At 40.7% G+C, this 11426-nt stretch overlaps 1 protein-coding gene across 1 annotated transcript in view; it reads left to right on the forward strand.

Annotated features, from left to right (window-relative positions):
* SNX10 (sorting nexin 10) overlaps positions 1-7037 on the forward strand; it is a 62538-nt gene extending 55501 nt beyond the window's left edge. Inside the window, exons 6-7 of the mRNA XM_021689562.2 lie at positions 4568-4780; positions 5237-7037. Of these exons, the coding sequence (XP_021545237.1) occupies positions 4568-4780; positions 5237-5318 (295 nt within the window). The 3' untranslated portion in view covers positions 5319-7037. The remainder of the gene's footprint in view (positions 1-4567; positions 4781-5236) is intronic.
* Positions 7038-11426: the final 4389 nt, after the last annotated feature.

Here is an 11426-nt window from a genome sequence, read left to right on the forward strand (position 1 = left end):
AGGAACTGAGAAGTTATTTCTCTAAGTGCCAAATAATAGGTTATACCATGTATTGAACACTTGCTCTGTGTTTAGCTTTTTACATGTTTTATCTCCGTTCCTACAGTATTATTAGGAATTGGGTATCATCTTGATTTTATACACAAGGAAATTATAGGAAAGGTGGAGGCATCATATTAATTGCCGGAACTGGCAAGTTTATAATTACTAGAACTCTTAAAGCTAGCTAAATTTGGTCAGTATGATTGTGACATTTTTCAAACGTATTCATTTTCTCTCCATCTTGGCTATAATCGCCCTTTTGGATTTTTCCATCCCCAGCTAATTATAGATTGTAAGTCACTTCTACTAATAGTTATGGAAAAAGAAAGTTACGGACTAAAATAATAAACTGTTGGTAAGTCACCAACTATAAACATGGCAGTCCTACTAATTTATGTTTGATTCATACTGCGAATGGGAGCCAGCTTTTCCTTCTTTACTGAATTCATCCCGTTAATATAACTAAATGTACCTTACAGTGTAGACTTTTATAGTACAGTTTTGTATTTCTTAAAAATTTAAGGAATATTATAGTTTTTTACAAAAGGATACCATGGAAACACTAGTTTTACACACACACTCACACACACACACACACACACACACTTAAGTCTTTGTGTTCATTTATTTTTTTTTAAGATTTATTTTTTTTTTTATTCTTATGTTAATCCCCATACATTACATCATTAGTTTTAGATGTAGTGTTCCACGATTCATTGTTTGTGCATAACACCCAGTGCTCCATGCAGAACGTGCCCTCCTCAATACCCATCACCAGGCTAACCCATCCTCCCACCCCCCTCCCCTCTAGAACCCTGTTTGTTTTTCAGAGTCCATCGTCTCTCATGGCTCGTCCACCCCTCCGATTTCCCCCCCTTCATTCTTCCCCTCCCGCTACCTTCTTCTTCTTCTTTTTTTTTTCTTAACATATATTGCATTATTTGTTTCAGAGGTACAGATCTGAGATTCAACAGTCTTGCACAATTCACAGTGCTCACCATAGCACATGCCCTCCCCAGTGTCTATCACCCAGTCACCCCATCCCTCCCACCCCACGCCCCACTCCAGCAACCCTCAGTTTGTTTCCTGCGATTAAGAATTCCTCATATCAGTGAGGTCATATGATACATGTCTTTCTCTGTTTGTAAGTCTTTGTGTTCAATAGAGGGCACCATAGCACAGATCATGAATGTCTTCAGTGAAGATTTGTAGGTCTTATTTTTTCTTTTTTTTTCTCATGGTAAGAGGTAAACAGGCTGAATTAATTTTTTTCCCCTACCTCCCACTGCTAACCTTCCACACTCTGTACACATGTGTATATATCATTATATTGGGTTCAGTAGACAGGGCATCCTTAGTTAGGATTAAGTGGTTTTGCATAGCTCTATATTGTTCCCAACTGAACCAGTATATAATACACCTAATAAAATCATGTTGAGGAAAACCAGATTTTCGACTGTGTCCAATTCAAGGGAAAAACAGGATTTGCTTTGATTAGTTTAAAGTTGTTTTTGGGGAAAGGAATAACTTTTGGCTCATGTTGTAAATATCTTTTCAGACATTTCTTTAAAATTCTAGAGGCTGGGCGCCTGGGTGGCTCAGTTGGTTAAGCGACTGCCTTCAGCTCAGGTCATGATCCCAGGGTCCTGGGATCGAGTCCCGCATCGGGCTCCCTGCTCTGCGGGGAGCCTGCTTCTCCCTCTCCCACTCCCCCTGCTTGTGTTCCCTCTCTCGCTGTGTCTCTCTCTGTCAAATAAATAAATAAAATCTTTAAAAAATAAAAAAAATAAAAAATAAATAAATAAAATTCTAGAGGCTGTTTTTTGCTCCTTTTATAAAGGCTTGAAAATTATATACATTTATTTTTATGGAGCTTTATAAAGATGACATTTTATTGACCATTTTACAAAGTACTCTTTATATCAAGCTTGAAGTTGATTTTCTGCTATTTGATTTGTTTGTGGAAAATGTGGCACAAATATGACTAAGGTAAAAATAGGATTTAATATTATGATGATGGCAGTCACAACATTCTCTGAAATACAGTAAACCAGATACTCCTTAAAACGAACTAGCTATGCTCAGCGAACCAGGTGGGAAAATACTTCCAAAATTTGGTATTTTTAATTGTGAGATGAAATACCTGAGAGTAAAAATCATGAATATGTTAAAAAGTTATTTTGCTTATTTAAAAACCCATCCCCATGGAGCACGGGAGCATAAATTTAGTCCGCCAGTCAGAGGGCCTTCCAGTAACCAAAACCGTGCCTAGCAGGGGCACTGTTTTTTGAACTCCAGGCCCCTGTGGTTGGATGTCGCCCCCACCCCCACCCCCCCCACCCCCCCCACCCCCCGCCATGGCCACATCCTCCCACTTCAGAATTGTGAGCTGGGTATGTGTGGGCTGGGCTCCCTCTCACTTTTCATGGGCATGTCCTCCAGATGGCAGTAGTAAGCAGAAAAGAAAACACAGGAAATAATGAGTCTAATGTACAGTAAAATTGGAAATTGAATTATAGCTCAAGAAAAAGGACAGTAGCCTTGAGGTCCCGATCAACCTGGACTCTGATCACTTTTGTTTGCTGTACCCATGTGTTAGGTTACTAGCAAGTTAATAACCGCGCGTAAGCAGTTCAAGGCTCAGTAGAATTGCTTTAGACATGAAATAAAGCTAAAATGAATTTGTGTCCAATATCATTGGCATTAGTGCTCATTACTTTTGTGGTGTAATGCCTCGAACCATCTAAAATCAATTTTAAAGATTACTTATTATTTTATAAAGAAAATAAAACACATTTCCAACAGAAATAAAACAGTGAGCGTAATCCTATGAGCAGTTACTTGTTCGTGGCCGGCAGGAAAACCACCGACAGGACACAGGAAACTCTGTGCAAACTTCACGGCAAATGCGAGTTAATATTAATGGGTTGTTGCCCTATAAATCTTCTCTTGATTTGAAGTATTTAAAACAAGAGTGGTAAACATTTGTAAATGTAGAAAATAAATCTCAAAGAGTAGTAAAAGGGATTTACTACTTTACTACTTGTACTTGGTAAATTAATCTTTATCATGTGATATGGTCATCTTCTGGGAGAAGCCGGGGCAGAGGATGGGGAGGGAGGGGAAGTACTTAGCTGCTTTGCTGGAGATTTTGCCCTTTTAAAAAGGCACAAAGGTTTAACTTTTCCTTTTAGTAGGCCAGTAAAAATATTTTCCCAAGCTACATTTGGGAAGACTGTTGAAGCTAGATTTTGGTTGTGATGCTATACATGTGTAGACTTTTGCCTTGAAGAAATAACTCTGTTTTATTTTGGAGAAAAGGAAATCTTCTAATGACCTTGGATTTTAAGTAAATTGACATGAATGGCCAAAAAAGATTTACTTTTCTAGTTATTTGTGTAGAAATGCAGAATATAAGGGAAGGTTCATTCGGTCTGAAATACATAATCTGTGTTACATAGAGCTCTCTGTGCAAAATCCCACGTTGGGCAAAATTATCCTCGGGTTTTCGTGTTTTAGTTTTGTCCCCTCTGTTGGGCCTGAGTGCCTTGTAATATATCATTATTGAACTATTCATAGAGACGAAATTATCATACATCAAGATCTTTCCTAAAAAGGTAAAACCAGTTTTTATTTAAAAATAAGGGTGTACTTTGGCTTAATTTCCTGTTCTGAAACATGCATTTCAGAAAAAAAAAAACCAACATTCAGTGATAATATGAATTTGAGCAGGTACAGAATTGTTGGGAGTTGTTTTTTAGTTTTCCATGTAGTTCTGACGCCCTGGTTGAAATCTGTACTGTCTTTGTAAACTTTGACCTTGAATGTAGGAAGGCTAGAATGTACTTAGCACAAAATTATCGTATTTTAAGTGTATATATGGTAAAATCATTGGAGTAATTTTATTTGGTGGCTTATTTTAACAACTAGAAACACAGTGCCATGGAAGATTATGGAGAGATTTCTAGTCCATCTTAGGTTTTCCAAAAAAGCCAGCTCTCAACCCAGCCCTTGTAAACATGTACATAAGCACACTTGTAAAGTTTTAAAATGTAAAACATGCTGAGAGACATATTGGCTTTTTAATACAATTTTTAATAGTCGTTGAAAGTTTTGATGTTTCATGACAGCTTTGCCAAAAAGATCACAGAACCGACCTGCTGGTTGGCAGTAAAAAAAATTTTTTGAGTAGCACACATTTCTATGACCATAAGCAAAATCTTTCCATAATTAATCCACATGGTCATAACAGATGGTTAAATTGAAGAAATGTCCTTGAAGTTATTCTTTTAACAGATGTTCTTAACTATTAGCTCCATGTTTTTACTCACCTAAATTTCCAAAGAATTGAATAAAAAGTTAACATATGCTTTGATCCTTTTAATAGGCAAAGTCTTTCATTGATGCAAAGTTTGCCCAGTGGAGAGAGGACTTCGGTGGCACCCTTCTAACGTGTTGCTCTCTCCTCACCCTCTAATTGTCCATCCCCGACCACTGATCATTTCTCCCTTTTCCTCTCACACAGGGTCCTCCAGAACGCACTCCTGCTCTCAGATAGCTGTCTCCACCTCTTCCTGCAGAGCCATCTGAATTCGGAAGACATCGAGGCTTGCGTTTCTGGGCAGACTAAGTACTCCGTAGAAGACGCCATTCACAAGTTTGCCTTGATGAACCGGCGTTTCCCTGAAGAAGACGAAGAAGGAAAAAAAGAAAACGATATAGATTATGATTCAGAAAGGTATTTCCTTGCATTTCGATGTAATGTGTATGTGTTTGTAGAATACAGAGTGCACATATGCGTGTGTGTAGACATATAGACACACTTCACTTTTTTGTTGATGTAATACTAAGATAATGAAAAAATTAATTGACTGAGATTTTATTGAGCTGTGACAGCTCATCATAGCAGTCTTCACACACACCTCCACACTGAATTAATGAATGCAGTAGAAATTCAATTATCTGCATTCTGATTATGTGACTTTCATTTAGTCAGACTTGAATTATTCGCGTTTAAATTATCTGGCTAAAAAAATATCCAACTGCACTCCAAATGGCTAATTAAAAGTCCAAATTTCCTGTCTCTCTTTTGTGACTGGAGATAATTAAAGTTCTCCTCTGTTACTCAGGCTTTGAGTGTGTTGTGAAAACCAATTTCCTCTTTTTATTATTTTCCCCCTCTCTTCTTTCCCAGTTCATCCTCTGGGTTTGGACACAGCAGTGATGACAGTAGTTCACACGGATGTAAAATGAGCACCGCTCCACAGGAATCCTGAAAAATAATTCTCACGTTACCATCTTAGGAAGAGCAAATGATGTCCACTCATGGAGAAGAAAGCTTGCTAATAATATATCCTTACCTAAAGCTCACTGTCATGACATTAGGTATTTAAATTCTTAAAGATGTTGCATTGTTTATTAGTTATTTTTATGTTGTCTTATTCTGGCTCAGCTTCTGTAAAAAGCTAAAAGGCCCTGTGAATGCAAGTCCCCTTTCGAGGCAAACATTATGGGCAAAAACAAGATCCTGCCCTGGGATGAAATGTTAGGTACGTTTAGAAACACCTACTTGGTTTTACTCAATTTTAAAAAATAGGTATATAGGTAGCCTGCATTTAAAAATCCAGATAGCGCTTTCCTTCTTGTATCCGTGGTACAGTGTTCGCATAAACACAGCCTGTGTGATCTTAACCACTGTGGAGCCTGACGGCATAGACCAGGCCGCCTCTGCAGACATGTGGCTGGTATTTTGTGGGCTCCTCCCCTGCACTGGGAAAGACACTTTTTGCTTTTGGGTGTTTGACTGAAATATTTTAAGAAGCTTCACCTTTCCGGTATTTTATGTCCTACTTAGATGGAAAAGTGTATCTTATGAATAGAGACATGTTAAAATAATGTTGATGTCTTAGACAATAACAGAAATAGTGCTAGTCATGTTGCTTATATTTGCAGTATATAGATTCAGAAATACATTTTCATTGTCCAGATTCATTCACACATGGTTTCTGGAAACAAATAGTTTGTTTTCATTATTGTTGTGTGATTAGAATTTACGGGTTAACTATTTTCGGACTAAATGTGCAATTTCTTATCACTAGGTAACGTTCAGTGTCAGTGGTGGTTCTTTGTCATTTATTTTCAAGTTAGAAGTGGAATCTTATAAAAATTAGTAAGTTTATCAATAAATATTCCCGTAATTTAGAAAAGAATATCAACTTGCTAATTTAAGAATTATTCATTTTTAAAAAGTCCTTTCTTTCAAGGCATCCGCCTGAGGATTGGTATCATTTAATAAAATGTCTTCTTTTTTAGTGGCCCAAAGATAAAAGGTCTTAGATAAACTACACTGAACTTCAAATTTCAGATGAGGCAGCATTTTCTTGAGATAATTATCCAAGTTTCTTCTTCATTGAATGGTATGAAATATCTCTGAAACCACCAGGAAGATATTTTTACATAACCGGAATAACTTGTTGCTTTAATTAAATGTTACCTCACCTCATTTTATTTTAACTGGGAATTTAAAAGTTACTGTATTATTAAAAAGTCTTTGAAATCCTCATAACTAAGAACAGAAAAAAATTAAATTTAGAATAAGAATGATCTTAATTTTTCCTTCTTGTTTTTGTTTGGTCCAAAACATTATTGAGCTTTTGTAAATATTTTGATTTAATGTATCTTGGATCTTGTCACCTTATCATCTAAGACTCGTTATTTTAATACAGGGGAAAAAAGATTTAGCAATTTCTTTTTATCTTGCTAACATGTGAAGTTTGCCATCCAGTCATTTAAGAGCGATCCTTAGCTTGCTGGCAAAGTGTATTTGAATTCACATTATTTCTGTTTTACAAGTTTTTGAAAAGCATGTAAGGTGCCACCGATTGTCATATTATTTTTAGATGATGTAACATAGCCATCAAAATTGACATTAAGTATGCCTACTACTGTGGTGTGTAAACTTCATAAGATCATCGTTTTCACATTAAACGTGAAAAAATCAAGTTCAGTTTGTTGGCTCACTTATTCTATAGAAGAGGATAGATTTCTTCTGACTTACACCTAAATTCAGTGTGTTTTTGAACCAGCAGTAAATTTTAATGAGAAACTTCGGTAAGACTTGGTTTAATAGTCACTACAGTTGTACACATTGGAGGCTCAAACCACCTTGGTTTGGGGGTTGTAGTATCTCAGCACTGGCTTCTTAAAACTCATTTTCTGCAGCTGAGCTATTTAGGTGAACTTCAACCCCCGATGGCTTTCTGGCTTTGTTCTAGTCCCTTATTTTTCTCTGGCATATTTTTATAAAGCTTTCTCAAGGAAAAGAACATGATTACTAAGTAACTAAATTAAATAGATGTTTATTTAAAACTGTCTTTAATGAAACTTAAATTTAAAGAATTCTAATCTTGGATGCTTTATGATTTACATACAGCAAAACTGTATTTCCCTGGCTAATTCTGAAAGGGTAAATCGATTCACCTGTAAAGCCATTTTATGTGTTTTGTTTGAGAACTGATTTTATACATAACCCAGAGGTGTCAAAAATGAAAGTCAACAACCTGTTACTTAGGGCTTCTTTAAAGTCTCACTTGGAAGAAAGTGATTTGGATTCCAGTTAAAATTTCAAGTTTTTAAAAATTATTAAGGAAAAACAGAAATGTTTATTTTTAAGTAGTTATGTCCCTTAAGATATTAAGTATCTTGCAGGAGCTTTTCAAGCCTAATGCACATTTTATTGAATAATTAAATACAAACAAGTGATATGCCATAACCTTACTATGGTAAGGTAAAAGAATAAAATTTCTTTTATGGCTATTAAGAACATAAACAAATTTACTTAGCCTACTCACAATTACTGTTATATCCAACAGAAAATTGAATGCTGTTTTGAACTCTGTTTTTTTTGGTGCCTTAAGGGTTCATCATTATTGAGCTACTGTGGTACAAATACAGTTTTCGGTATTTCAGCTATCAAGAAGACCCTTTTCCACGAAAGGCCCCTACAGTTTTAAGACAAAAATAACAAAAGCTTATTCTGTTTCTAAATAGTTTTCCTCTTAATATTTAAATTGTTTAGTCAGTGTCGTATGAGTTCAATGTAGCATCTTTTCAGTGGAGAAAAGCATTTATTTCAACATAATTTTCTCTTTTTGTTTGGAATATAGACATTTTCTTACTTTATTATATATAAACACATTTTCAAAAAGAAATGCCGTCTGAAATTAATTACCGCAGTGTGACATTCAAAGCATAGATAACAATTTTCTTTGCAAATAAAAGTCCTAAGACATTAATACACTATAATAGAGGGAGTTCAAAAATTGTAGAAGAATGGAAGTAAGCAACAATTTCTTTAAAATTTGAAATATTTACAGAGGATTTTGCCTCCGTTCTTTGCCATATGCATCTCACAAACGAGTCACCATTGTCCCTTGAAGTCAGACACAATTGCTCTTCACTCTTGTTGCAAACTTTTCTAGATCATTATTATGAACACTGCATTGGACACTAATTTATTTTAGCTGCGCAAACCCTGGTAGTTAATGATCCTCTTCTCTTTCTCCAAAATTCCAAAGACTTCTTTTCAAAAGATAGAGAAGAGGGGGAAAAAAATTCAGCCACAGTTTTCTGCTGAATGTAAACTCTAGTCTAAAGACACTATGCAAATGGCTTCTGCCAAAGAGGAAAATACCCTTTCTGCCCCCCCCACAGAAGTGTAGATTCATCCCAAACCCCACACCGCTTGTCTTGGCTGCTGTAGAGACGCAGCACGGGCATAACTTGTGGTTGTGTTTTTGTTAGTTTCTTACCTCTGGGTCTTCTTTATAGCTTTAACCCCACCCCACTGGCGGTGGCGCTCCCGCCGCTGCACCCTCGGCCGCCTGTTGGCTGCGGCGCCTCGGCGGCTCGCGCACACTCCCTCGCGCCGCGTCCCGCACACGCGCGCTCCCGCCGCCTCCCGCCCGGGCGCTCCGCCGGCGGCGGCTGCGGCGGCGACTGGGTGGCAGGTAGCGAACCAGCCGGCCTCGGTCCGGTAACCCATGGCAACCGCCCTGGTAACCCATAGCAACTGCGCTGCGGAAAGAAAGGGAGGGGGAAAAAAAGAAAACCCGGGTGGGGGGGGCGGCGGTGGGTGGTGAGTGGAAACAACAACCGCAAAAGGACAGCGATTTACAGCACAAACCTGCAGCGCCCTCTCCCCTGCCCCACCTGCTGCCAACGTGGGCACCGCGAGGTCCCCTTCCCAATGTGCAAATGACAACTCTGGCTGCTTGGAAAATAAGAAAACGAGAATGCAGAAGGACCTCGGGGGGGGGGGGGGTTGGGGTGGGAGGGAGCTTTGAACAGCGATGCCCCCCTACCCCCCGCCCCAGGCCTCCGGGCTCAGTGGTCTCCTGGGGCCCCGCTGGGTTTGGGAGCGCGCGTGGAGCCGCGACCGCGCCGCTCCGGTGGGTTTCGGGACGGCTGGGTCGGAGTCGGCCGCGCCGGAGCCGGGGGAGGCGGCGGCGGCGTGTTGTTGCGGTCTAGACCGGGGTCTTTGTTCTGCAGATGCTCGCGGCGCTGCGGCCCCCGGCCCCGCCGGCCGGTGCGAGAGAGGGGGCGACGGCGTGCCGCCCCGGGGTCGCGGCGAGGCTGGGGCACAACCCGCGCGCTCCCTATGTGTTATCTGCGCACGCACCGCACCCATTAGTTAACCTCTTTCCTCTCCAGTCTCGCCAGGACCTCACAGCCTGCCGGGCGGACGCGCCGTCGCCTTAACTCCCCTCCCCCCGTTTGGAGAGGGAGGGGACAGTCGCGCTTGGTGGCGGGACTAGGCCTCGGGGGTAGAAGCGCGTGCCTCCGGGTCCAGAAACGGCCCTGGGTCAGAGTTTAATGTCTGTGTGTGCGGGGGGGGGGGCGGTGAGGAACAGGCGGGGAGACACAAGTCCTCCACCGCTTTAGGCTGCGGGCCCAGAAGCGGGGCGGTGTTCTTCGCCCGGAAAAAAGAGGCGCGCGGCCGGTGGCATAACCAAGTGCAAGGCCGCCGGAGGACAGAGGGGGGCGCTGCCGGGACAGCGCCGCGGCGGCAGCTGCCCGCCCGAGAACGCGCCGCCTGGGGTCTGGCTGGTTGTCCGAGTGGTGGAGTGGTGTTAGGGGTTCCAGGTGGAAGGAACCTGCGCCCCACATAGATTTCAGTCCGTGTTGAGGAGTATCGTCTGCTCGTTCGTGTATTCGCAGAATCCCCCTGATGCAGGAAGCATCCGGGGACTGGTTCCATTCAATACCAAGCCCCTAGGCCCATGCAAGTCCATTCCACGAGGAACGGTACTGGGGTGAAGACCGGCCGCCCTAGGAAGCTGAAGTCCACAGTTCTAGGTCTAGTTCAAATGAGCTGTGATTCCAAGCTCATTTTGATGTTTTAAAAAGGAAAACTTTCGACTTGGATGATTCTTGAACTCCTTTGAGATCTTAATCCTCAATGATTTTCCCTCTGTAGATGTGTACCAGTTACAAATCCAAATAGCAAAGCCATCAGCAACATCTTTTTGGAGGCAAAGACCTACACAAGTGTAACACACACTCACTTGTACAATGCAGGCTCCTGAACAGGTGATTAGATCAACAGTGTTTCATCTAACTTTTGCTGGTAGACAAAAGGGAATCTGGCTATGTAAAGAAAGGTATTTTAATCCTTTCATAAAGAAAAGAATCTTCCAAATATATATTTTTGCTGCCATAGATCCTGGGGAAACTTGGTTTATTTCCGCACATACGCATGTTCTGGGTTCCACTGCCTACCAAGCACCTGGCACAGAGACACACGAACCTTTGGAGGTAAAAGGTAGCTACTTGTGCACCTGGGGATCCATTCGGTACCATCCCAGCCGTCTGCATTGTGGTGTACTGGGAGCCCTGTGCTTTAATTTTTTTTTTTTTTTAACAAAAGCAATTACAGAAAAGTACAAATTTAACGTGTGACATTTAACATTTTGCCGTGGCAGGCAGCCTCCACTTAAATGGGGCCTTTCTGCAGAACAACAGGAGCCAAAAGGCCTTGTGTCATGGAGTAATGTAAGACACAATCTGGACTGCAAACGCACAATGAATCGGGAAGGATTTATGTAATTAATTGACCAGTCTTAACCTGTTATCGTGATGTAAGGAATTTGGAACTCATTAATTTGGGCTCTGACAGATTTCATATTAGAGCTGGCAAATATGGATTGAACCTCTTATTCTTGTAGCAGCTGGAATTTCCATGACAGTGAGGATTAGTGAAGAAGACCTATTGCTGGAGTCAAACTGCCTCTTTGTAATCAGTAGCCCTGCTCTGCATTAAAGGGATAATGGAAAAAAAAAAAGGAAGAGCCGTATTACCTGGCTGAAGAAGCCGAAGGGGCTTG

This window comes from Neomonachus schauinslandi, chromosome 12 (genome assembly GCF_002201575.2).
Source record: "Neomonachus schauinslandi chromosome 12, ASM220157v2, whole genome shotgun sequence".
Taxonomy (NCBI): domain Eukaryota; kingdom Metazoa; phylum Chordata; class Mammalia; order Carnivora; family Phocidae; genus Neomonachus; species Neomonachus schauinslandi.